This window comes from Orussus abietinus, unplaced genomic scaffold, assembly GCF_000612105.2.
Source record: "Orussus abietinus isolate OABI.00-Male unplaced genomic scaffold, Oabi_2.0 scaffold29, whole genome shotgun sequence".
Lineage (NCBI taxonomy): Eukaryota > Metazoa > Arthropoda > Insecta > Hymenoptera > Orussidae > Orussus > Orussus abietinus.
The window spans coordinates 791,023-818,870 of record NW_019395567.1 but is presented as its reverse complement, the minus strand read 5'-3'; the positions used below and the strand labels follow the sequence as shown (position 1 = coordinate 818,870).

Genomic DNA, 27,848 nt, shown 5'->3' with positions numbered 1-27,848 from the left:
TGAAGAAAGGTAACGCAACCCAAAATTGATTCACGATCCGACGAGGTGTCTCGAGGTTGGCGTAGATTCGCCGACCTGACCATCCCTAGGGAAGGATCGGTCCCTAGGGTCCGGGAAGCGTCGTTTCCTGGAGGCACGATGACTAACGGGGACGACCGTGCGATCGAACCCTGGATGCGTCCAGTTTCGAAAGCGGGGTCTCATCGTGCCGATTGAATTTCAACCAGCCGAACACGTCCGTCGAACGTTTCAGGCCGTGATTCTGGCGGACTTGTAGGACGGTGTCGCCCATGGTGTCCCACGGGTCCTGGTCGTTGGACCAAGACACCGCAAAAACTGACCGTATCGAGCAACGACCACTACCTGGTATTTAACATCGGCCACAGATATCCGTCGTCCTGTCTCACGGTCCCTCTGGGAATCACCGGCTAGACATCTCGAAATCGATCTCGAATGCTCGACTGCGCGAGCTCGCGAGAAAAAAACTGGAGAAGCAAATCCGCGATGTCTTCCGACTGGACTTCATGGGAACGGTCGAGAACACCATGCCCGAAGATGTCCCATGGCTTTACCTTCGATCGTCCTGGTCCTTACTCCACTGGTAACGCGTTTATACGTTTCTACCCCCGACAGATTTAGATATATCGGTGATTTTAATTCATAACACTATTAGGTATCGGTAGAATGCGCAATGCCTTCTGGCTTGGACTTCATGGAAACCGTCGAGAACACCATGCCCGAAGATGTCCCATGGCTTTACCTTCGATCGTCCTGGTCATTACTCCACTGGTAACGCGTTTATACGTTTCTACCCCCGACAGATTTAGATATTTTGGTGATTTTATTTCATAACACAGGTATCGGTAGAATTTTTATAGGAAGCCGGAGGTCGAGGATCGTCTCCGCTTTGTGATAGGAAAAAGGTCCAGATCCATCTTCTTCCGGATCGAAATGGTTCGTCCGCCATTTTCTGGGAGTTGAAGAAACTTCAACTCGTCGAAGCGGAAAAGATTTCTCAGTCTTTCGGGACTTTCGTCCGAGTCCTCTTCTTTTCTCTCCATGGCAGATCAATCGATTTCCCGGTCGATCGGCCAATAAGAATCGAGGAAAGGAATCCGTTTCTTCGCGAAGTCGCTGGCAGCGATCCGCGATTCGAGGTAGAAGGGCGTCGAAGAGTTCCCATAATCGACAAGAACTCCCTGACTAACGTTTAAATTTATTGTTAATTTGAAGCTTGGAAAACCTTTCAAGCCAAGTCGTGAGAATGTCTCGAGCCACCCTGGAACCTCGAGGACCGTACTCGAGCCTATTTACAAAACTTCTCTCGGCTGCGAGAAGTTTTAAGGGCCTCTTGGAGCTTCTTGGAAGCCACTCGATCATCCAGTCGGGATCAAAGAATTCTCGGGACGAAAACGAGGGTTAATCCGAAAACGGAACCGAGATGGAAAGTTGCCAAAGGGTGACTCTAGTGACTCAGAGGACGCGACGCATCCGCGTACCTTGATCAAGAAAGAGTTTCGTGGCAAATAAATTCCCGTTAAATGAAATCGGATGAATTAAAACCGCCAGAGGCTAAAACTAAGAAAAAGAAATCTATTTAACCAGGGAAATAATTTCTCAACTCCAAGGATAATTATTTTAACTAACGAAATATTTCTTCGAGTCAATGAGTTGTTTCTCTCTCAGGGTAGAAATGAGCGAGCGACGCCACGTGGGTCGTCGCCAGGACGAGGAGAGGGAACTCAAGAAAAAGAAAGATGGTCAGGTCCGATTAGCAGGGCAATAAGGACCTCTTCTAAGTCCGAGGGGCATTGTCTGGGACGCATAACTAAATCAAGGGAAGTTTAGTCGGGGCGAATAAGTGCCGGAACCGAAGGAGCCGTCGAGTGAGACGGAACGTCGAGTGGGGCTCTTCGCAAGAGGGAGTGCCGAGTAATGGCAGGGTTCGCGCCAGAAGAGTCCCCGCAGAAGGACGAGGGAATTTTTTTCTTTCTCGAAATCCACGAAGGATACGCACCCGCCAATGGGACGGTAACGACACCGATTGGCCAGCAGAGGAGGACCGACAGGATGCCTCGCCTAGATCCTGTCTGGAGGCCTCTCAACCATGAAATCACTTCCAGCGGGAATAAAGACCGAAATGGCCGTTTGTTTCGGTGGGTTTGACTCCGCCGACACGGACTGGCCACTTGGCAACCGACTGTCAATGTTTCGATCTCGTCGCACCTCGCTGGAGGGAGAAGACAAAGAACTCTCGGTTCTCCTCTGCACCTATTCCCGTGAATTCAACCGCATGTGATGGAAACCGCGCGAAACCGATCGACCACGTGGCCATTTTTTTTTTTCTTTTTCTAACACTTCAGAAATAAAAAATAGAAAAATCGGTGGATGTTAATAAATAGTGATAAGAAATCGGTGGATGAGTTTCCCACTCATGTCTTTTATCGTCAGAGGTCTTTTATCTGTACCTCATTTCCAGGGTTAAGGTGAAGTGAAACATCCTTCAAATCAGTCGATTCGAATACAACACTTTTTTTTAGGGGCATTCGACCAAACTGTCCAAAACTTTGACACATCACTCCTGATCATCTAAGAATTGTCCTGACACATTCAAAATTTGGATTTTTCAAAAAAATTGTTTAACTCTGTCCAGACCAGAACCAAAATGGCGTCGAGCTCTCATATTTCGATCAATATACAATTATCGAAGGCTCTGATATGAGAATCGAAAGGGTCAGGACAATTTTACGACAATTTAGAACACTCTGGTAGTCGATAAACTCGCATTTCAACGGGGTAAGGGCAAAAAAAGTGTTGTATGCGCTTCTTTGCTAAAACGGTGGTAATACGAGGTCTCGGAATGAAAATTTAATTGACCTGGAAATCACAGATGGCGCAGGGGGTCCCTCCGCAGTCAATTAGGGCCCCAGAAGGCACGAATCCAGAGGATTTCTGGAGTTTTACTTCGATTTTTTCATAATTATTGTCCGAAAACGACAGGTGGAATATGCCATTTGGTATAATACCCAATATAATTCGACCCAGCTGTCAATATAAAAACGAACGTCGGCCACGTACGCATTTAGAAAAATCTTCTTTATCGACGTTGATCAAGTTCCTCGACGTGTTTCACTTCACCTTAAAAGCTGAAATGCGTCTTTTAGCGCTAAAAATGAGGTAAGGGTGCCCACCGTATTTTTTTTTTTTAATAGATATAAATAAATAAAAATAGTTTTTGTCACCAAAGTGAGATGTTAGTGGAGGGCCGAATTTTGGACCGCCTTTTGCATCTCTTCAAGATTCTCGCCATGTAATCGCGATTTAATGCCGTCGAGCTGTCTGCGACAGATTCGATCTCTCGACTGCGGTTTTATCAGGAATACCCTCCTTATCGCGCAAGGTTGCACTCGGTGGCGCTTATCAGGGTTTATTGGTTCGATAGGGGACGTTTCACTATCCTGTGCTCCTTCGACATGGATTTCACTTCTCTGCCGTTTTCCCAGCAAAAGCAGCCCTTGCACCGTGGTCTTAAAAAAGGATATCTAATCGGACAAGGAAAACACTGGCTGACGAGTCATATTCAAAGCAGTCGTCGTTAAACTGCAGTTCTCCGCGGTGATCTCATGACCGTACTTTATGGCTATATTTAACCCTCCACAGGCACGTGATTTTGAAGTCATATCCATATTTCAATATAAATATTTTTCACCTCCCCTTTGATTTTTCTCATTTTTTTCCGGCAAAGTTTAATACAGCATCTTATCGTAGGAACCCTCCTTCGTTAGCAGGGAATTTGTTTATAAACTGTAAATTTAGAAATGCTTTAGTTTGTAAGAATTTATACAGATTGTGTAGCTATGGCATTGCAAGGTTAATATTAATAATCGCATCGTGTGCGATTTTCCCTTGGCTCGAGGAAAAAATATTGAGTTCCTGGGGGTTGAAGAAGAGAAACTAGGCAGAAGGGCGCTCGTTTTCTTGGGGATTTCAAGAGAGCTGCTCTCGTAAAGGCCGGAAATCGGAATTTCGAGGTACTCTTCGAAATTCTCGGCCCTCCATCTCTGCACCCCGGAGTCGAACGGCAATTCTATAAATAGTGCTGCCCCGTTCGTTCCTCCATACACGCTGTACGAATAGGAGTACATGCACGCGCATATGTGCCGCCCTATGTATAAATAGTCATGAAGGTACATGACGTACACACGTGCAGGGATTAAAGCCCAGAATGCAGTTTAGCGTGAGCGCTTTGACGCCGAGGAGCGCTCCTTCGTGTCGGCTCGAACCTGCTTACGGTTGCACCCTGAACAGTGAATTCCGCACCCCTAACTTCCGTTTCCAAGGGACGAATCGACGGGAATTCCCGACGAGGAGGTCTTACGGAAGACCTAAAACAAAGCCCAGCTAGTCGCTACAGGGCCTGAACTCTTGACAAGATGCTGGCCGCCAGACATAGGTGAGAGAAGGAACCCTAAGGTCCAAAAACCAGGAATAATAAATTAATTCCACGCATTTGACGCACTAATATAGGAGAAATAATCAATTGGCAGTTGCCTGGGGGCCTCCTGAGTTGGGTAGATTTATTTTTTTTCTCGCAATTCGGATGCTTAAACCTCGAGAAGAGAGTACTCAATGCGGAGCCGCGCAAGGCCACCGTGGAGTTTCTTGAGTAAGGCGCGTACGAGGAATTCCCGAAGACTGAGGCCTCCTTCTTTCGCTACGGGGTCTGTAAATTTGCTCTCTGGTTACTCGTTAATAAGACTCGTACGAGCGGCCACCGAGCGGCAACAGTAGTGCCAATTGTCGAGGGCAAACCGAGCGACAAGTTTGGATCGTTAACTGTTAGATGCCGGTCAAGGAGCCGCGAGCTCCTCCGACCACGACCTAACCCAATCGCGGCTGATCCTTGTCGGCTCCCTTCTCTTCTTTCCCTCGAATTCACTTAGTTCTCTTCTCTTCTTTCCCTCGAATTCACTTCATTTTTTTCTCTCTCTCTCTTCAAAGAAATAACCAAGTCAAGTGGACGGTTAGGTATATGTGAAGTGCCGGTACGGTTAGTGTTAATAGACGTAATTCTGAAAAATCAAGGAAATATTCAGAAAGGGACAGAGGCAAAATGATCGGAGGTCCATAGGGAACCCTGTTCCTGAGATCACGGGCTAGAAGACGTGAAAGCATTGTTTAGAAGACGTGATCATTGCCTAAACAACTGGTACGGCTAAACCAAGGCTGTTCCGATTTGATTACTCTTATAATATGTTATAGTAGATTAAAAACTAAGCGACACGTATTTTTTTACCTGCCGTACACAACATATTTTTTTTTCAGATTTTTAGACTTGAATTTGACCATTTTTTGCATAAACGTAATCATATTCAGGGGTGGCTCACCCCTTAATTTTTTTTTAATTGAGGAAATTATGTTTTTCATATCTCGTTATGAGAAAGCTTTTCCAGGCGGTTAGTTAAAAAATATTATGTTCTTGTGGGTGAAACTGCCAAATCGCCCCTTGACATGCCTTACTTTGTATGGTGGTTTCACCCCCTTAAAGGGTTTAATGGCAGATAAAAAAAAAATACGTGTCGCCTAGTTTTTAGTCTACTATAACATGTTATAAAAGAAATGAAATCGGAGATCGACCTAGGATACCTTCCTTGTCAGTCCGAGCAGTTGGCTCTTATTAGGAATACTCTAGTTTTGAGGCATACTAGAGTATATATGTGCCCATAATTATGAAAGTGGTCTAAGTCATATATTTTTTCTTTCGAAATTACATTGAATTAATTTCGTTTGAAATAATATGGCGTGAAATAACTGATAAACTCATTTTTTTTTTTAATTTTGACTTAGACCACTTTCATAATTATGGGCACATATTTGTCTTGTGATAAGCCATCATACCAGGGTGCGAGATATACGAAATATAGGAAAATTGTCAATGGTAGAAATGTATTTTAAATACCTCCTACTAAAATGACTTACTTGCTCCCTTCTTGGTTGGATTTACTCCTCGCAAGGGAGCAAGAGGAACGACCGGAGGAAATGTAATCCCCGAAACGGGCGACTCATCTCGTAGGTGTCCTTTGTTCGAGAAGAGGTCGGAGGGTGGCGAAAGTCCACGTACGGTGTACGATGACGTTATCCCGTCCTGTGGGTTACCCCATCCGGTAACTTACGTAGAAAAACACTCGACTAGCGTTTCATACGGGATTTAAACGTGTAGCGTTACGCACGGCGTTCTTCCTGTGCCCGTCACGAAACGGAGGTTAGGTTTCTCGTCCAGGGGAGGGTTTATTGTGCGCCAGGGTTTTAAATTCGGACAGGTTGAATGAGCCCACATGTGATACCGCCACCTCTTCCTCCTCCTCTGCCCCTCCGCCAAGTCTGGAGACTGTATCAACCGATTTCCGTTGACATTCGCGATGCAAAACTCTGAGAAAAAAACACATGCAAACTCCCCTTAAACTCCCTCAACAGTTCTCACCTTCGATTAAAACTTCCCCGTAAGACTTAGCAAGACCCTTAACTCACATCTCTTCTAATACCACCCCTAATCTCTAGAAAATGGACTTGCCTCCACATTTTACTGCGTTTTTTACTTACCCACCCTGTTAATAAAAATATTATAATTTCATAACAAATTTGTTCGGAAGTTTTATATCAGACATGGTACACAAATTTTATAACATATTTTCCGGGCACGTTCGAGGACGATTTTAGAGACAGCCCTACTTTAAAAAATTACAACACAGGGTTATAAACTGCAACTTTATGTACTAAAAGTGTATAAATTTAATGAATTTTTTTAACAGTGTAGGAATTTATTCACCAGCTTATTTATTATTTTACGTTCGTTTGACGTGAAGTCGAAGAACTTCAATGAGGTGCTGCGCATGAAAATGTGAAAATTGAAGTCGGAAGCAGTGACGTCACTCGGTTGATCGATGAATTTGCGTCGAGCTCGACGTAGATAACCGACCGGGTGACGTTTGACCTGATGCGTTGCAATGCAAGCATGAATTGCACACGTAGAGATGCAATTAGGGATCTGATGTGTCGGTGGAGGAGCGATTCGTGTGGGTCGTTCGAGCGAGCGCAATAACCTCTTAACTGCTTCGAAATTAATGGCGGACGATCCTTTCCGCGCGTCCCACGTGTGTCATATTATATATATATATATATATTTCGTTTATTCATAAAATATCATTCATTTAGATAAATACGCGCAAGAGATACCCGATTTGCGGAAACCAAACGTAGCGTTTTGGTTCGACGCTCCGACACGCCACTGACCTAGCCCATGGACGCGCCAGGAAGTGAGGTTATGTTCGAAATATTCACTAGGAGCGCTACACGGCCTACGCGAATCTATTTCCAGAGAGATACCGCCAACGGGTAGCAGTGTGCCTAGAGATAGAAGTGCACTCGTCCAGTATATCATGTATCAATTTTTAATTCGCCCACAAACTGCAGCACCGGAAGCGTAAAGTGACGAAAAGAAACCGCGGCGTCTCTTGCTCTACGCTCACTTTGAGACGCTCCCAAAAATTGCATAAATGCGTGGAAGACAAACCAGCGAAGGAAATTATTATTGTATATGCACTCGACCAGTATATCATGAATCAATTTATAATCTGACTGCAAACTGCAGCACCGGAAGCGTAAAGTGACGAAAAGAAACCGCGGGGTCTCTTGCTCTGCGCTCACTTTGAGCCGCTCCCAAAAATTGCATAAATTCGTGGAAGACAAACCAGCGAAGGGAATTATCATTGTACATGCAATGAAGCTTTACAAAATCTGTAAATTATTAAAACTAAAGTAATAAATAAGTTGCGTATTAAATTAGCCAATTAATAAATATAAAAAGAAACAGAAGAGCGGGGCAAAGATGAAGCGCCACAGGTTCGTCCATAAATTGTTTATTAATTGTCAGTTTACAGATGGTTAATCCTTGCTAATTTGACGTTATGTCGTTTTCTTCTTGATCTTGAAAAATGAAATTGGGTTACAAAGAGCATTAGTGATAAAAATATTATTGAATAAAATGGTCCTCTTTCGTTAAGGGTAGCGATCGGTAAAAATCGATAAAAACGCATGAACGATGAGCATTCCTATACATATGCATAATTTCATGTTTGCCTGCCAAACATATGGCAGGGAGCAGCGGTTGGTTTTTTTCCCTCCATTTTTTCAAATTCACCAGCGGAAAGGCTGCGGCAGGAAATGACCGAAGCCCTGGAGGGGTGTCGGAGTAAAAATCGGGGGGATGTCCCGGGCTTTAAACTCGAGGGGAGAAAATGTCCTCCCCGAGCCGGAGGGTCGTTATTTATATTTCGTTATATTTATTTCCGGTCGGGGAGGCCGAAGAAGCTACTTCTAGCGTCGTTAAAAGTGCCCCAGGGGTAGATACTCATCTCGTTCGTTGCAGGGTCAAAGGTCGAACATGCAAGCGTGACGACCTACGAGGGAAACGATGAAAAAACGAATCCAGCCTCCCGATGGGGGAGATATGCCAAGGAAACTGGCGAAACTTCCGATTTTTATGCCGACTCTTATCCGAATCACCGATCGGCGAATGTGAAAAATAGGGAGAAAAAAAAAACAAAGAACTGGAAATAAATTGGGGGAACTAACGAAGCATTTGTTGCATTTGATTTACTACACCTCCTACCGGGTCTCGATAAGGTGATATGAAAGGGTCAATAAATATATACAAACGTCAAAATATTTATACAACTTTTCTCCAAACTGAATCCACCAAATCGTTCGAAACTTCAGCGTGCGATTATGGAGGCCCTATTTCACCTTCGATAAAAATGATTTATTTTTGCATCTCAGACTAGAGCCAAGAATACATGTATATATTTTTTGTTTTAATGAAATTTCATGAGCACCACGTTCTTCCTCAGGACCTCTATAATCACATGCTGAAGTTTGAAACGATTCGGTACACCCAGTTAGGAGAAAAGTGTCATGAACGATCGACTCTTCATATCCCACTACCATATCACGTTAAGAACTCGGCTGAGTTTCGCACCAAATGCACGCGTACTCGGTCTCTTATCTGCGATATTTAGCGCGAGGCGTCAGGTCGAAGAGATATAAAATCGGGAGATATTACACAACACTTATTATCCGATTTACTTTTTCCTCGTCACGTGCGAAGGTGTCAGAGAACAACCGATGTCGAACCTCGTGCAGGAGGATCGAGATATCGATATCCTTGTATGGATCGGCAGTTATTATCTAGTCTATGGATTTTTAGGGGCAGATGCGGTTTTGTCCCTCTCTCTTTCCTTCGGCTCTGAGAGTGTAAGAGGGAGAGAAGGGAAACTGTATGGAGCAACACGGAGTGCAGGAAACGGGATTCGAGGCGAGATGGAAAGTGAATTCGAGGGATCCAGTCCTCGGGATTTCGTCGTTTTTCTTGCCGTATCAATTGATGTCTCCTCGGGAAGTCGCGAAAGGACGATCCTCGATCTAATCCCGGTTTTCGGACGTTCGTTCCCGGTTCCAGGGAATACATTTCAAGGTCCGTTGACATGCAGGAAGCGACAGTTGGCGCGCGATTTAGCATACGTCGGATCCGAGGAACCATCGCGCGCGGACCGTGAAGGAATGAATATGCATCCCATTCATAAGTTCCCGGCAAGTTCGTTGTCGGCACCCCCGACGAAGTGTCTGGACTTGCAAAAGCATTTCCCGAGCCCCCCGACACGTCCTCGACACCCTGCGAGACTTCTACAAGGAATTAAGGTGAAGTGAAACATCCTTCAAATTAGTCGATTCGAATACAACACTTTTTTTTAAGGGTATTAGACCAAACTGTCTAAAACTTTGACACGTCACTCCTGATCATCTAAGAATTGTCCTGACACATTCAAAATTTGGATTTTCCAAACAAATTTTTTAACTCAGTTCAGACCAGAACCAAAATGGCGTCGAGCTCTGATATTTCGATCAATATACAATTATCGAAAGCTCTGATATGAGAATCGAAAGGGTCAGGACAATTTTACGACAATTTGGAACACTCTGGTAATCGATAACCTCGCATTTGAACGGGATAAAGGCAAAAAAAGTGTTGTATGCGCTTCTTTGCTAAAACGATGGTAATACGAGGTCTCGGAGTGAAAATTTAATTGACCTGGAAATCACAGATGACGCAGGGGGTCCCTCCGCAGTCAATTAGGGCCCCAGAAAGCATGAATCCAGAGGATTTATAGAGTTTTACTTCGATTTCTTCATAATTATTGTACGAAAACGACAGGTGGAGTATGCCGTTTGGTACAATACCCAATATAATTCGACACGGCTCAATATAAAAACGAACGTCGGCAACGTAGGCATTTAGAAAAATCTTCTTTATCGACGTTGATCGAGTTCCTCGACGTGTTTCACTTCACCTTAAGCCCAGGTAATTAAGAGCCAGGCATCAAAAAATGCAAATTCCCATTTCAGTTATTAGACAATAAATCTTCACTTTCGTCATATCTCAGGTACACGCATAATCTCTCATTTTAGGACAGGACCTTTTAACCACACGAGACATGACCCATCCTACTTTCTCGATTCCCAAGAAAAAAAAAAAAGGAAGAATTCATTGAACCAAAGAAATATCTTGTTAATTCCAAGAATATTTATTCGATGCAAATAAATCGAGGTAATTCCGAGTAAATGTTCCGTTCAATATTCCTCGAGTTTGTTCGAGTCGAATAATTGTCCTTGGGTTTAGCGAAATATTTCTCACGGTCAATTAATTTCTTTTTTTTTTTTCTCTCTCCGCAGTGCCACAATAAATGCGATTCGCTCTTTACAAAGTGTCGGAATTTTACCGAGAGAGTCGGAAATGTAAAGTATCGTAGATCCGGTTAGCACGTGCTCGTCGGGGTGCGATGTGGATTTCTCACCCTTTGCACCTGTGCGGACGCAGATTTAGCCCCAAGCCCTCGACAAGGAGTGCAAACAGGGAGGGTCAAGACAAAAGGGACGGTGTTCGCCCGTTCCAGTTATTATTGCGTTTGAATTCCCTCGGTGGCACTTAATTAGCCCTTCTACCGGCTTTTCCTGAGGCGCACCGAGGAGGACACGCCGTGGTCTCTATACACTCGCCTGGCACGCACCAACCAAGCCAGTACCACCGATACTTCTTTTAAAATAATTTCTTTAAAAATGCGTAATTAATTTTAAAATAATTTAATTAAAAATGCGTACCAAATGACTTTCGAAAATCGTTTACAATTCTTCTACGAAGTCTCACAAAGTTACAAGACGGTGTTATAAAATTGCAAATTTACTTATAATCATATAATAAATGTATACTGATTCACTATTGAGACATGAAATTTATAATTTTACTGCAAGGTTATCTACCAAAAATGTATGAATTTTTTTAACAGTCTACGTTTCATTTCCTCGGTAACGACCCAACGCGCGGATTAACCGATAAAAGGGCTCGCCATGAGATAATTCGCGTAATCTCTGCCAACCTGACCTTGAATTGCGATGCCGAAGAGCTGCGTCCATTTACACGTAATCGAAGGTTGATTCGCAGTCTCCGAGGTGAGGAGAGGTAGGAAAGGCACGAAAAGGTACGGAGGAGAGAGAAAGGAGAGGTGCTCGAGTGAGCCGCATCTTTTTACTGCCGTTCCACGAGAGCTCTGCGTTTGTGAGAATTTCCTTCGACGGTACTTCTCACTCCCGTTGTTTCCCAGGTCCCACGGGTGAGAGGATCGCTCTCGAAAGTAATCTTCGGCTCGGAGATCTCGAGGAAGTTTAGAGACGAGCCGGTCGGCCTGGCTGTCGAAGAGAGGAAACAAAAGGAGCGAAAGTACGCCAGCGCAATTTCGCGGGCACCTCGGCGAGCTGCGGACGTGAAGTTAAAAAAAAATATATATATACATTATTTGAACATTGCCCAGGAAGTTTGGATTTTCCTGCGGTACGGTGAAAAAAGAAAATTCCCATGGATCATTTCGATGCCACAATTGATAACAGTGAAATTACATTGTCTGGGTAATATCACACTCGACATCTAAATTTACACAAAGAATATATTCTAGGCGTACATTTGATATGTAAACATAAAGTGCGACACACGTAAAATATATAATTGGTCTATATTATATGTGTAAATTTGGTGTAATATTGAAGGGCCTCATATGTTAATCCAGACGTAAGCTTATTAAAACATATTCTACATAAATACGTAACCATAATTATTCCTGCGTAGGTATTTACTTCTTTCGCGACTGATGCAAATCAATTGTAAGTACAATTTCTCTATGATTGTACTTTTTTTTTTCTTTTCGGTGTATGGGGAAGCAAGGAGTACAGAGAGTCTCTCGGAAGTGCGCTTGGCGAGAAATCGGGAAATTATTAAAAATATCGGAAAAATCGAGGAAAACGCACCGGGACACCGTGTGCGAACACGAAGGACGCGTTCGTCTTAAACATCTGATATAAATTGCAGGCAGATACTCGTTATTAACGAGCCATTATGCAATCCGCCGATATAATAGCCCCGTCGCTCGGTAGACGCGCTCCTCGCCATCACGGGGAGTAACCGGCGTCCCGGCTGAATGAGAGAATTCAAATCCTGATAACCCCACTTGACGTCTTATTGGGTAATTATTTAATTCAATTTTTTCCTTCTCATTTGGCTTGCTCATTTGCCGGCGCACTTTCGGGCACTTAGTCTGCGACCCTACTTAAACGGACGCGTGCAGACACGGCGGGTCCTAGACGCGTGTAACGTAAATTTCCGCCTTACTCGACGCCCGTTAAAATCCACAATTTTATAGTTAACGCCTCTAATGAGCCGGATATATAATTTGCAAACTCCGGTACGGGAAAAAGACTCGAGGAATTATCCGGGGCCATATCGCACCTTGGTAACGAGTCCCTTCTCGGGGCCGTAGTAATGGGCCTTAAATTTCCTTTTATGCGCAAGGTACTTACGCCTACGCGAGATGTCTGACCAAGATATGACAACGTTTCTCCCAGGGTGCAATATTGTACATGCCGGAGCACGGCAATCCGAGAAATTACTGGAAAACATGTTTTACAGAGCGCCGGTATAAAAGTCAGCCGAATACATTTTGCAGGAATCACCGACATCGCCCGGAAATACATAACGATTGCCATCGGTTCCAGAACCATACCATACAAAATGCAACATATTATATAAAATCTATCCTCATTCTTTGATACATCTTACGAGCCCTATTAATCAATTTATACATTTCTTAAATTTCTCCTCATGAAATTGATTAACATGACATTTCTTAACAATGATTAATCAATCTCGGACCGTTGCCAGTTTGCGTATCACCGACAAAAATTAGTCCGAAGATTAAAATCCGCAGTCAGGTAACTTCGGGAATCGAGCGGTTAACTCTAATCCCGGGTTAAGTAATCCTCGGTTAAGGATTTTAACTCATCTACAGAGTTTACAAGCTACAGCTTCAACATGGGTACCGAGTTATTGATGGAAACCAAGATTATGTCTCCGTTGCATCGTACACTGCACCGCTGCATTTAGCAATTGCAGTTGGAACATCCGCACTTTCTCTTTGTCTAAGTACTTCGCAAGGCCTGGTTAAATTCACCTCGGAAGATATTGTTTCCACGCAGGAATGCAATCGCCGTTAGACTGCACTCTGCCCCTTTTATCACATCCACAGTATCCGTGTTCTACCGAGTGCACACAAGCAACCAATTCCCGTGAGTTCCTCTACGGCAAGCAGACTTTCACCACAGGCGCGCGTTGCATTTCCTTCGCTGCAGTTGCACCGCGACTAGGAAAAACCTTCGGTTCGGAAAAGTCGAAAAAATTGCTACATACATCGGGCCGATAGTGCAGAATATAACACAATTCCCGGGTTCGCTAAACTTCAGAAGTGGGATGGAGGACAAAGGCTTCGCGCAATAAGTCCTTGGTCTAACGGGTGTTCGCGCATGCGCACTCCGCGCGAATCTAGGCTAGTCAGTTGCATCCGAGTTTCAGCCAAGTGAGCTGCATAGGTCAGTTGCATCCGGCCCCTCGCAGCTCGTCTTCTCTCCCGTTTTCTCCTCTTCCCCCCTTTTCTCATTTTCTCTTATCCTTTCTTATTTCCCTTCGACCTGCCTCATTCTCCGCTCCCTGATAACCCTGCATCGCCAACAACGAGAGAGGTTAGTTTAGATACAAATTGCTCATAAATTTCAGGAAACTCGGAAAAATCCCTTGATTTTTAAAACTCCTCCACAAGGCGCTATGAAAGGGTCATTCTATATATATGTATGCAAAGCGTCAAAATACTTACAAAAATTTTCTTACGAACGCGATGCTCGTGAAATTTAATTAAAAATATATATGTATCCTTGGTTCTAGTCCGGGATAAGTGAAGAATTTTTTTTTTCTCGAAAAATCAAATTTCTCGTTCTTCCTTAGGGTCTCCATAATCACGCGCTGAAGTGTCGAAGGATTCGGTGCACCCAGTTTGGAGAAAAGTTTTATAAATCCCTTTGACGTTTTGATATACATCGAATAGCACTTTCGTGACGCCCTAAGCTGGGGAATAACGTAATAAATAAATTACTGAATAAATTTGGAGATTGATAAGTGAACAAGTGGTGAAACGTGTGTCGAGAAATCCTGCCCAAGGATATCGAAATATCGAAGAGCGCATTCGTCTGCACAATTTGCACCTACTCCCATGGCCGGATTTATCAGTCGAAACTGCCGCTTAGAAGTCGACGTTGTGTGTTTCCAACGTGCTCTCAATGCAAAACAATACCTATCTTTATCGACGAAAACGTGGAGAACAATAGTGCACGTGCGGTTTGTATGCAAAAAGCGGGCCGACAAGCCGACCCGTGGTGCCGTCAACGCCTATTGCGATTCGCCATAAACCCTTCTAGAAACTCGTAACACACTTACAATTAGCGCCGGTTGCCCCGATATTCGAGTTAAAATCCTTAATCAAGGATTTAACGCGCATGTGTTAATCCCCTGATTACCCAACTGCAGATTTCACTCTTCGGTTAGCTTAACTTTTCTTGCTGGGACAGGAATTTCTCTAATCCGAGGTTAACCAATCGCGGTTAAGAAATATATAATTACACTATATATATATATATTTAAATACTTTTCTATATCCGACACAATGAGTAATTCTTGTGTAATCGCGTCACAAGGCTATTCGACTCGTCCTCGAGTGTCACGTGGTCATCGCTCGTCGCGCGGCAATTTGATAGTCTCGAATGGCGCGCAGTATCGAATCTCGAATCGAGGACGGGGGGAGGTGGGCGAGGTGCGCGCGCACGCGACGAACCCCTCGGCTTCGCGATGAGCGCGCACCCCCACTGGTACGAGACTTATCGATTCCCTACGCCGCCATTTTCGCCACAGTCGTTTAACGTCGACGCGAGTTCCTCGTGAACCACCTCGCGAAAACGCTCGTGGAAACTCGTCCTCGGCGCGGCTCGAGGAACGGAAAACGAAGGGGCGAAATGCGCTACGCCGCCGCCATCTTGGATCTCCGATAAGCGCGAACTCGACTTAATGACACGTAACGCTCGCGAGGGATCGTTCGAATGAGTCTGCAGGATCCTGAAGGACGAAATCGGCCAGTGCTGAGGTATATAATTAACTATGACATCATGTAATGTCACGTATATTTTTGTATATAATGTCATTTATATTTTCTAATTTCGATTTAATTTATCCGGCAAGTCTTAACGTAGGACCTTAATGTGTTACTCTCTGTCCGACAACGAGTACTCTTCTGTACCCGAAGTTTCTATATATCGTTATCTAATAGTAGGCTTACATCGTGAGGTTTAATAATGGAACATTATACGTGATATCATTTTTTCTAGGCATAAGAAAAAGGATTACAGGAGGTTGATACTATTTCTAAGGGGATGTGAAAGTGGTATCTGAAGAGTCAATCGTTTCAAACATTACGACGTCAATATGGAGGCTACAAGGAAGGTCCTAACACTCGTGAAATATTATTTATAATAAGAAATTTTTCAAATACCTATGAAGAAATTTCAATTTAAAAAAAATTGAAATTCCATGGGTTTCAGGACCTTCCTTGTACCCTCTATATTTATATTGTAAAGTTCGAATCGATTCGGTACGCCCAGTTTGGAGAAAAGTTTTACGAACGAGAACTTTCACATCACCTTAAGAGCGAGTACGAGGGCACGCGTAAGGACTGGTTTTTGAGGTTAGGTAGTGTCCGAAAATCCGAGGCACCACCTTACGATCGAGAAACTCGGTAGTTTCGGTAAGATCTACTTAAAAATTGGAAAATCTATGTGTTGTGCGGCGAGATCGATATCTGATTATCTAAATCGATCCTAGAATAACTTAGGAAAGGACGGGGAATGGGTAACGCGAGTTGGATGTTACGTGTTATGCACAGTGTAGTGCGACTGTTGCAAGGCCGTTCCGATAATGGTTGCCGGTATTGACTTTACCAACCTTCATAAGGAGAGGGAGAGAGAGAAGGAGGGAAGCGAATACGTGAAATTCCAACGGAGTGAGATAAGGACGAGCGTCGGTGCCATTGTCGCGAGTGGTATCGGCGGAACTCGAGTGCACCTGCGATCTACCCGAGTATCGAAATTGCATTTATCGACCCTAACCTCTCCAAAACATGGACTCATTATATCCCTAATCAAGAATTGCTTAACGCGTGATTAGAGTTAATCGCCCGACTTGAGACTCTTACCAAACGATGGATTTTAATCTTCGATAAATTAAACTTTCGTCGGTGCAACGGGAGTTAAATTAACTCGAGATCAACTAATGATAGTTAAGACATTTTACACTAATCACGGTCGATGCATGTCCGATAGCCTGCAGACCATTGTTGACGCGGAAATGATAACAAGGCCAGTTAGTCTGCCAATCGGTGCTTCGAAAAGAGGAACTCAGAAATTTCCATCAAGGACTATCAAGGATGCAGAGTTAAGTCGTGAAGAAATGACGAAGAACGGTAATAGGCGAAGTGCGCGGATAGTCGAGGAACCGGTCACGAGTATCCTGCTAGGTGCTAAATGGTAATTAACCATTTAACGCCAAGTTTAAACGAACGGCCGGCACGGTAAACACGCGTTACACGGCCGAGGCCGTTAATTCGAGGAGGACCGTTTAAGGAAATTCGAGTTTCGCTTCTTTGAGGTCCATTCGGGAACCTCTTCCTGTTGTCTCTTCGAGGTCTCTGTTGCCGTTGGCGCACCTTGCGAGGACCGTCAGGTGCGAGACCTCGAGTAAACTGCATCCAACTGCATCCCTGTGCTCACATGACATCGCCGGAGAGTAAACGGCGGATGTTGCAGGTGCAGTTCCGTTAAAGATGCTTTTGTCTGGCGAAGCGTTAAAGTTTCTACACAAGTAAAGATAAGCCATTGAAACGAATCCCTGTAAACAGAGCCGTGGCAGATTTTACTAACCTGTGAATTATGGACGATCCACAAGAACTCGATTTACCTGTACGGATTAAAATTCGCTACGACTTATCGTTGCATATGAAGGTAACTTTCTTACCTCATTGCGGGGAGTCTTATCGTGGTGGATGCAGTTTGGCAGGTGCATCAGCGAGGCTGTGTTGTCTTCAGGGTGTTCCTCGAGGTGAAGAGCCGCTCATTGAAAGATTCCCCTGTAAAATGAATACACGTTAGGATAGTTGGCATTTTATTTCGAAGCTTTGAGAATAAACCTCGAGGGATTGGGATATCTGACTCGACGAAAGAGCGGGTTAAACGACCGGCATTTGCCGACGACGAGTTATGGCTATTAATAATTGGAGAGCCGATCCTCTCCCCTGATGATCTTGTGGAATCACTCGGCTCTCATTAAAGCATAATAAGCGAGCTTGGAGCGGGGCCACTTGTAAGGAGAAATCCAATTCTTCAATTATTCGAGCGATTCGGGCTCAATGAGATTATTCGCGAGACGAAGACGAAGGGCGCTCGACTCGGGTCCATTGCAGCCTCCGAGGGGCACAAGGATAAATCATCCCGGAATTGGACTCCTGACGGGGAGGACGCGGTGCAATTGAATTAAAAGCAATCTCAACAATTGGCTAGTCCCTTTTCTCTCTTTTTCTCTCTCCCTCCTTTCTCTCCTCCGAGCACCTTAGATGGCGGGACGGTAGTCTGCAATTCTTCGCAACTTCGTCCGAATTGAGGGTCCTGGACCCGGCGCGATGCTCGTCCATCCCGTTTAGGTCCGCAAAAAAAATATAATACCCAATACCATTTTTTCTCAGGTTCTCTTTGCTATTCCTTCGATTATAATTTTCTGAATAAACTAGAGAGTGTCACGAAAAAAATTAATTAACTTCGTCCGAATTGAGGGTCCTGCACGCGGTGCGATGCTCGTCCATCCCGTTTAGGTCCGCAAAAAAAATATAATACCCAATACCATTTTTTTTTCAGGTTCTCTTTTACTATTCCATCGATTATAATTTCCCGAATAAACCGGAGTGTCACGGAAAAAAAATTAATAAACACGTAGCGACGTTTAAGAATAACGATTAAAATGTCAACGTAGGAAAATACGAATTTCTACGGTAATAATTACCCTGATAAACCAGACAGTGTCGCTAAACAAAAATGAATAAACACGAAACGACGTTTAAGAATAACGATAAAACATAACGTAGGGAAATATGGATTTCTTCGGTTATAATTTTCCAAGTACATCGAAGAGTGGCATGAAGAAATAAACTAAGTACAAAACGGCGTTTAAGAATAACAACGAAAAATTTAACATAGGAAAATACGGATTTCCGCGGTTATAATTTGTCAGGTGCGTCAGAGAGTATGATGAAAAAAAAAATTAGTAAATAGATACGAAGAGACGTTTAAGAATGATGGAAACGACGGCACGTTGCCTACGCTCGCTCGGACGTCACGTAGGCTTATGCTGCTAACGGAATTGGCATGCATTCCGGTACATCCGTTAAACGGCACATCGGCCGACATCATCGCTCGGCGTCTCATTCCCTCTCCCACGTCCAAGGTTCTCTATCTGTTTGCACATACGCGTGCATATTGTTTACAAAACATAAAGGTACGCGCGTGTGTCGCCACGCAGGCATCGATTATCATCAATTGCGGCACCGCCTGTACAATAAAGGAGACTCGTTAAACGACGGACTTCTTTGTTGTCCCCTCGACTTAACCAACTTGAACGAGCTCGTTCGTCGACGTTTTTCCATCCTAGATATTTTCCGATATATAAACTGAAGTAACATACAAGCTGTGGGCCGTTGTATAAATGTATGCTAATTTTACAACATGGGTTATAAATTTAATACATGAGTGTGAGAATTTCCCTGCGCAATTTAACGTGACGACGTTATGGAATCATAAATTTAATTAAAAGTCTGTAATAAATGTGTGTTAATTGATGTTGAGGACCTCGTATTTATCATTCCATTACAATCATGGGTACTAAAGGTGTAGGTACTTTACACTTTTACAATCATTATTACGTAGGTGGGTACTGACGGTGTAAGGTATGGGAATTTTTTTGCTTTTTCAGGGCTCGCCTGGCGATGCAGGACAGAGGGGTGGACCTCGAGGAAGGGTTCAGGAGCAGGAACGTCCGCAGGAGGTTGTTCGCCGATGACGAAGGGGGCCAGGATGGAGGTCCAGGAGAGGAGGACAACCTGAAGAACCAACTGAACGAGGAGATCAAAAGACACCGCGACGAGGTGAGAATCAGCTGATCGAGCGAGGGAAAACGCGGGGAAGAAATTCACCACGGAGCTCCCAGTAAATCGTATGAAATTATAAATAATTACGTCATTAGTAAAAATTGATTGCAGGCGAAGAAAAGGTGGAACTTCGATTTCGAGAAGGAAAAGCCACTTCCAGGTCGCTTCGAGTGGACGAAACTCGACGAACGAGGAAACGATGTTCATTCGGACGAGGAGGAAGAGGGAATGGGCTCCAAAGAGAAGAACAATACCGAGGAAAAGGAGAAAGAGGAACAGACTGACAATAATGGCTGCGAGGCCGACTACGACAATGACGTTAACGTTTCCGAAAATATTCAATCCGGAAACATAGTCGACTCTCGTTGCAAATAGTGCTAATCATTCTTTGCTTCCTAAAAGAAACTGATATCGAAGGATCAAGATAAGTTGGTAGCCCGCGTGACGATAAATCTTAACGATTTTCGATAGATTAGATATACATTCGAACGAATTTATCGCGACGATTTATCGTAACGTGAGTACTCATTTACAATCGGAGCAACGAATTTTCGATTTCCTGGGATTTCGAATCCAGGATTTTGTGCCTGCAGCGATGAGAATCAAAAGTCCGTCGCTTTTATCCACGCACAGAAACGAGAGTTAACGCTTACCAAATAATTTCAACAGTTTGCCAAAAAGTCATTCAACGAGGATTTCCTTCTCTTTTAAATAGCTTAGGGTCGACTGCTTGTTCCCTTGACATTTCTTGGTAAATGGAGGATTCATCGCAGTACACGGTAATCACGGAATTGCGGTTTAATAAGACGTTGATAAGGATCACGGTGCAATGCAATTTCAAACGCGAGAGGGTCTTAACTTATTCTCCTTGAGTAAAAAGGGGAAAAAGGAATCATAGCTGCAAGAAATGCGGAATTTAATTCCACTCTAGTCAAAAATAACGATGCGTAAAAGGCGCGTTAATTCCGTTTAATTGTACACTGAGAAAAAAAATGTGATCGACCTAAAGATATATTTCGCCAACTTGAAAGGTAATTCATTGACTGAAATAAACTCGAATAAATTGGATTATTTCAGTTAAATAATTATTCATTGAATGAACAAAAATATTTCAGTGCTTCAATTACATTTTTTTCTCTCAGTGTATTAGAGTCGTCGAGCCAAATCCCTATTAACCGTGTGTCCATGAGGCAAGTGCGTTTAATTATTTATCTTAATTTTTATTTAACTTATTATATATACCGTCGCGGTCGGATGTCTCTCGTACACCAATTCGACACAACGTGCAATACGAAACGATTATTTATGTTCTCCTCCAAGAATTACGTGTACACACTGGATGTTTTTTACGCCGATTAAATAATATATTTGTAACTTTACTAATCGCGGTTGAGATACTTTCCCCCTCGAGAAAAAAAGTTGAAAAAAAGAAAAGGAGGATTACGAAAGAATGTTTATAAATTATTCTACTAGGGCGCATGCATCGGCGGAGGAATGCAGCTAATTAAATTGACTGCACTTAAACTTACGCAAGACCTAGTTTCCATCTCGAGAGGAAGCGGAACATCTGTCTTTGCGTTTTCTCTTCGTCCAAACATTTCATAACACCACGTTGGCAACTAAATTGCGTAAGTACAAACCCCTTGTCTATCCCAATGAAGGCGAAAAAAAAAAAGAAGTAGCTCGTAAAATTTCATACAATGTTCCGCCTCGATTTCACTCGGTTCGTTTACTCGTCTCAATTAAAAGCAAAATGGAGTAAAGAGGTAACGTGCAGCCCATCGGCGAGAAGTACGCAAACATCAAGCCCTGCGTAACGGAAAACGTGCAGACCGTTACTTCGTTGCATGCAACGCGCATAATCTCATTATAACCGTGACCGTCTATAAGAGATGCGATCGGCATAAAAAAGCTTAGGATCGGCTGAAATTCCGGGAGAAAGCATTTCGTTCCAGTTCGACTTGAATGGCAGAAATGAAATCGGTCTGAGATCGATCAACAATCTGACGTGTTGGCTCGCATTAACGAAAACCTGCATTGGACCCTTACACTTATATCCGTACACGCGGCCCAGTTAGGGGTGGAATTCTGAACCCTGTGGATGATGGGGGTCGTTTGTGGTGGATTTCAAGTACGTTGCATTTCGCGAAGAGAGCCAGAAGGTATTTTGAATAGTCCTGTAGAATCCGCCCGACCAAGTCTAGGGGTAGATTTTTCTCCACACAAGCCATACACTTTGACAAATGCAGGGAAACATCTCAAATTCCTACACCGAGATAAGACATTCACTGAAAAAAGAAACATTTTCTTAATTTCATTCGGAAAAAGTATTTCATTGAATTAGCAAAATATTCCATTGGTTAAGTGAAATGTTTCTTCTCCGTGTGTAAAACCAACTGAGGCGAAAAAGTATCGCTACCTTGACAGGGAAAACAATTGACAAATCAAGCCCGGAATGTATAAGTAGGATAAAAAATGCTGAACGAACCCCGAGATTCCCAAGCCGTGCAGTTTCCACGAGTATCCGCGATTCCGCGCCTCCCGGGGTCCATCCGCATCCCCATTGTCGCACGTCGTAATCACCGGCTCGGTGCACCTGGCGTTTTTTGAGGTTTGCTTTCATCCAGCCTCCTTGCGGAGGGCCAGCGCGCGTCTTATTGGTACAAATTGCACTTCCGTTCCGCGAATTCCCACGGAAGTCGCACAATCGGGGACACGACAAAGGGTTCGCGCGAGTACCATACACCTCCGCCGAGGATCATTGTGCTACCGGGACCACTAAGGATCCTTACCCTGCGTGAACAGTTTCCGCAGGTGGGTGGAGGTGGGTGGAGGCTGCCATGGAATTTCGAGAGGCGGTGCACAACGAAGGGGATGCCATTTAATGTCCGGCTGTACCATGTTCCCATGTTCTCCTTTCCATCTTCGATCTTGAATTTTCGTGGCTGAAAAATTAAAAACATTACTAGAGATACCCCTCTCCCCCACTTCGACTTCATATTCATCCCCGCGCCCCCCTAATTCACAATGTAGATAATTTAACTCTCTATGGGCCCGTGTAACTTTCAGGTCACATTTTAAATGAAAATTCTTTTTTCATTTGCATATATAGGTTCCTAATTGCTGATTTTTCGTTCCCCAATTTTTTTTTATTTAAAACAAAAATTCGGCCCATAGAGGGTTAAATCCAAATCTGCCACCTTTCCCCCAATTTGTATTACTTGGTTGGTTGGAAACATCCTACGACACCGTAATCGCTCTAAAACTTGACAGAAACTTCAAATATATAATATAATAATAAATGTGAAAATCGTGGCGTCAGGGTCGCAGGACTTTTTATCCGATAAGGATCTATGCAAGGGTCCATTGGAGAGGATTGCGTAAATACGTCGAATATGTTTCTGAATTAATTGTTATTTCCATTTTATGAGGCCACTTTTGGTTTTACTTGTGCAAGAGAGGCACCTTACCATTAAGGGTTCTGCTAAGCTGCGCTTTCATGCTGATTTCTGCGCGCAATTCATGTCCTCCACAAAACGTGTCCTCCATAATACTACGGGACCGGCAGGGGCGATTGTTTTACGGGATTCATAATGGTATGCTCGTCGAGGTGCATCCGGTGCCTCCCTCGCCACTTCCTGGATGCTGCGTGGGACTCCAAGGACGCGGTGCCAAAAAACCGCGAGTTCGACGTCAATTATATGGGACAGGATGCCAAGGTGAAAGAAAACTGCAGAAGGGAAAAACGCGTTACTTCAACTCGACTACGTGAAAAACAAAAGGGTTTTCGCGCACTCATACGTGAATGTGAACGGTGTAAGCAAACATTTGTACCGGTAGACAAAGAATCTTCGCCGAGCGTGACCGTAGGCCTAAACATATCGGTTCAGGTAATGACTAAACTACAGTCGATCCATATACATAAAACCACATTAAAACAAACATACATTTTACAGGCGCTGTTACATCTGATCAGATACGGACAAATTATCTCTTAAAAATTGTTACGTGTTTACACATGCGGTAAAAGACGTTTATAACCTAGCGGATGCCGTATATCGCCCGTCTGCGACATTCTTCATATTGGAAACGTAATTTCCCGATTATCTACGATTTTCTACGGTAAACTAATTGGTTTACGTAATGTACGTGAAAAACCTCGAAAAACGCGACCCAACGCTACCCACGTATATAAGAAGTAATAAGTTTCAGTCTGGTCTGATCTGTCCGGATTTTCAGTTCTGTTTACTCTAGTACAGTCGGATTAGAATAATAGTACAACCCGGTACAATGAAAAAAGAAATAGTGCAAATGAAAAACTGCAAATATTCAGATATTAAAATGAAAAATTTGCCTGTACTTAAAAAGGAAAGGGAATGCGATCCGACGTGTTAAACAATTAATAATATTGAACTGCCAATGAATATCGAAGAGTTCATTTAATTCCTCATTTCAACAAAGCATAAACGCCTTTATAAAGAACACCGGGAATATGCACGAAAATATCCACCGGTAATAACAAAGTTCACGTACTATTATTTTCCTGAAAATCCATAGTACACTGGACTTTGATAATAGTATAAATACTATAATTATAGTGCGGTTGGCAACACCGAGCGTACACGTTGACCTTACTCATCACCTGAAACCCATTTACGTCGAGGAGGAACCTAGTCTTATCCGTAATTACCCATTCTAGTCCAGAAGACGCATGACCACGGTCATTGTACAGTTCGGTCGAGCAGGTTGGGCAGGTTGTATCGGAGTCGACCGTTGGGTTTGAAATCGGCAGTGGCGTCCCTCCGGTGTCGCCATCTAGCGGCGGCGCTCGGAAGCAGCGCCGTTGCCGCCTGACTCGCCTCGCTCGCCCCCACCGAGCAAGTGAGACGAATCCAAAATGGCGGCTGCCAGCCCGGCGGCAAGCGTGCCCGCTGCCCGAGTTCTACATTATTCCGATAATTTTCCCCTGTCTTCAGAAACCCGGCAGGACCCCTCCGCGCGGTCTATTCTCTTAAACGGTATCAACAGCCATGAAATAAATTCCGAAAGGAGGCATCGACCGCCCTGGCGGGGAGAAAACCGAGAAACGGTACAGCGGAAAGTGGAACTACTTTCGCGCGGCGGCGTTGGCGCGGGCGGTTGGGTGTCCCCTCTCTCTCCATCTTAATCTACGGTATCCTCGCCTAGACTTGTCCGCTGCGCACGAGGCGAGTCGGCCCGCGCTTTCTAGAGAGCGGCCGGCGGCTCTTACGCATCAACGAAGTAAATTGACAATTATCAATGAAAAGTCTCGATTCCCCTCGTTAGTCTCGTGCCAAGTAATAAAGCGACTCTGCCCACGCGGTCGGCCGCGGAGCCCGGCGGCGATCCTCTCAGGACGACCGATTAACGTCGATTCCTCTTAACGAGCGGCACGGGATGGCTTTTTTGCCCTTTTTTTCCCCCTCATCCTTCGCTCTTTCCCTTTTCTTCGGAGCAAAGGAAAAGACCGTTCCCGCGAGTCGCGGCTTGACCCCTTTTGTCGCCGCCGGAGATTGGCGAGATCGCGTTAAGCGACACTTTCGCGTGTTTATTCGCCGAAAAAGAATTCGGTAGCCCCGCTGGTTATTAACGGCTCGACTCCTTAGTAAAGCCGATAACGACGCCGATGTGGTAAATCATCGTGGAAGAGAAAGCAAGGTCGTTCCCATTTTATTTCCCATGAGGACAATTTACGATCCATCACGCGTCATCTGCAGGACACTGGAACTCGCTCGATTTTATGGAGATTCGGACCGCTTGGCGTCCGCCGCCATCTTGGAAATCTTAGGCAAGAACCCTAACAAACTTTTCGGGTTTTTTGGGAGGTTTCAGGCGAGATACCGATGGGGAATCATTGTCACCCTTGTATCTAAGATTTTACTACACGAAGAACGGGCGAGGGTAACTTTTTTCTTCTTCTGTGTGGAAAGTGTCTTATGAAAAATTGAGAGGAAATCCAGGCTACTTCCGCGCAGACTTCTTCCCAAGATGGCGGCGACCGCGCGCAGGATAAACGAGGCAGATAACCCCGAATGAATACAAATAAGGCGTAAAGTATCGACTAGCTCTCGTTTGAAGCTGAGAAATATCTTTTCCGTCATTTTCCACCGATATTTGTCCCGCTAGCAATATGGCGTCTCCCGCGCTGTCACCCTGGGGGACGCGTGCGCGATAATCGAGCCAGATAATCGCCTCGCGAATGCAAATAGGACATATAATCGTACCAGTCGTCCCGTTGGCGCGCAAACTCGCGGAATACACGCGCAAATTCCGATAAGATATAGACGTGCCGTTTCTGCGAGTTTCGCGAGTACTCTCGGCGCGTCTCATGTCCCTCCATCGACGTCTTTTACTCCTGGTCGGTCTCCTTCGCTCTCCCCTTATCTTCTCTCGGCAGAAAAACAGAGAGATAGGGAAGATCGCGAGAGGGGGCCATAAAGAGCTACGACATAGCCGTAGAATCGACGAAAATACTCCTACTCCGAAAGAGTCACGTGTGGCGGCGACTCTTTCCCCCCGAAAACCCACCAAAACAGTCCCCCCACTTCGAAGCTCGGCCGACGTACAGTTATTCGCTATTTATAGCCAGATAGAAGCCGATTTGATTCGCTCCGTTGATAAGCAACCGAGTATCTAAATATCCCCCTGGTTATCCGGCGCCATTTTCCTAAAAAGTGCCCAGTAACTCGAGCGAAGTGAAAGATATTTAAAATGGAAAAAATGAAATTTCATGGGCGCCAGGACCTTCCTTATAGCCTCCGTAATAACATTGTACAGCTTGAAGTAATTCGTTACACCCAGTTCTGAGGAAACTTTCATGATCGATTGATTTCTCCGATGCCACTTTCATGTCCTCTTGATTTTCCTATTTCGTTCTGCTTATATTTATGCGCCCGCAAGTTGCTTGACGAGGTTAACCTCTATTTTTGAAAGGACCACTGCAGAAATCACGCCTACTGTGGAGTCCCCTCTATTCTCGAGCATTGCAACCCCCGCTAAGGTTCGCTCCTTATATTTGGAAAGTTTCTACAATTCGTACTGTATATTAAGCCTGTCAGGATTTTTGGCAGCTTGAAACACTTTATCTAGAAAACAGGTAATGATTGATAACAACGTTCGGATTTATAGCGTATAGGCGATCTCGCTCAAAAATGTATTTGGCGCGAAACTCTACCGAGGTTTCCTCATTATTCTTCTACGTCGCCGAGGTTGACAATGCTCCAGGAGTCGGCGAAGGTCGCTTCGCGTGCCCACAAGATTTCCATGGCGGACTTGCTAAAAATAGAGAGTATCTGCGCTGTTACGCCGACGTCGTGGTTGGGGGTCAGTTTTGTTTGCGCACGTGATTTCAAAAATGATCCTATTCTCGTACGCCGAAATTCGAAAGAGCTCGGACCACCGGACTTGTTCCGGCTCCCTGAAAACGTTCATTTTTCTTTCAGCTACGAAATCAATCAAGGTGATATGAAAGCGGCCTCAGAGTTCTCGTTCACGAAACTTCTTTTCCAAACTGGATATACCAAATCGATTCGAACATAACAATGTAAGTACGGAGGGTACAAGAAAAGTCTCTAATCTCATGAAATTTCAATTAGAAAAAAAATTTTTTCATGGATATTTAAAATATTTGTTATAAAATAAAAATTGAAATTTCCTGAGGGTCAAGACCTTCATTAGGACCTTCATGATCACGTGTCAAAGTTTCAACTTATTCGGTGCGCCCAGGTTGGAGAAAGATTGTATAATTATTTTTACGTTTTATATATACAGAGTGGACCTTTTAGTATCATCTCAAACGTTCTAACGAAATTTCTGGTGGTTGTTTTTACGAAGCGGTTGTCAGGTGGGTAGGGAAGATTTCCGAAATATCGAGGTATCGCTCGGCTCGTCGTGGAATCGTTTGAATCGGACTTCCGGGGATCCTGGCGTCCCGAGATAAATATTCCATGATTGGGCGAACGTGTACGAGGATCTCTCCAGAGGGTGGGCAGTCGCGGTCGCTCGGCGGGACGCTTAGGCGGAGTGCAGCGTATGCATGCGGGAAGTGGCGGTTATTTGGTCTCGCCAGGGCGCAAGGTAGAGCGGCGTCGGGGGGCGGGGCGGGGC

At 44.3% G+C, this 27,848-nt stretch overlaps 1 protein-coding gene across 8 annotated transcripts; it reads left to right on the top strand.

Annotated features, from left to right (window-relative positions):
- Positions 1-4,327: 4,327 nt before the first annotated feature.
- On the top strand, positions 4,328-21,100 carry LOC105700838 (uncharacterized protein DDB_G0283697). Of its 8 annotated transcripts, none has more exons than XM_012427069.1 (3): positions 4,328-4,453; positions 19,547-19,718; positions 19,833-21,100. In XM_012427069.1, exons 1-3 carry the CDS (start codon positions 4,434-4,436, stop codon positions 20,094-20,096), a joined length of 456 nt encoding a protein of 151 aa, XP_012282492.1. In that variant the 5' UTR covers positions 4,328-4,433; the 3' UTR covers positions 20,097-21,100. The 8 variants fall into 8 exon arrangements, with proteins under 8 accessions (XP_012282492.1, XP_012282502.1, XP_012282484.1 ...); XM_012427079.1 differs by lacking the exon at positions 4,328-4,453 and adding an exon at positions 12,092-14,172; XM_012427061.2 differs by lacking the exon at positions 4,328-4,453 and adding an exon at positions 15,201-15,620.
- The last annotated feature ends 6,748 nt before the right edge of the window (positions 21,101-27,848 follow it).

Bases quoted from the DNA above. Each gene is read 5' to 3' on its own strand.
- LOC105700838 (XM_012427042.1), top strand. From the start codon at position 16,802: ATGATAGTTAAGACATTTTACACTAATCACGGTCGATGCATGTCCGAT. The intron at 17,056-19,546 runs GTAATTAACCAT...TTGCTTTTTCAG, and splicing joins ATCCTGCTAGGTGCTAAATG to GGCTCGCCTGGCGATGCAGG. The intron at 19,719-19,832 runs GTGAGAATCAGC...AATTGATTGCAG, and splicing joins TCAAAAGACACCGCGACGAG to GCGAAGAAAAGGTGGAACTT.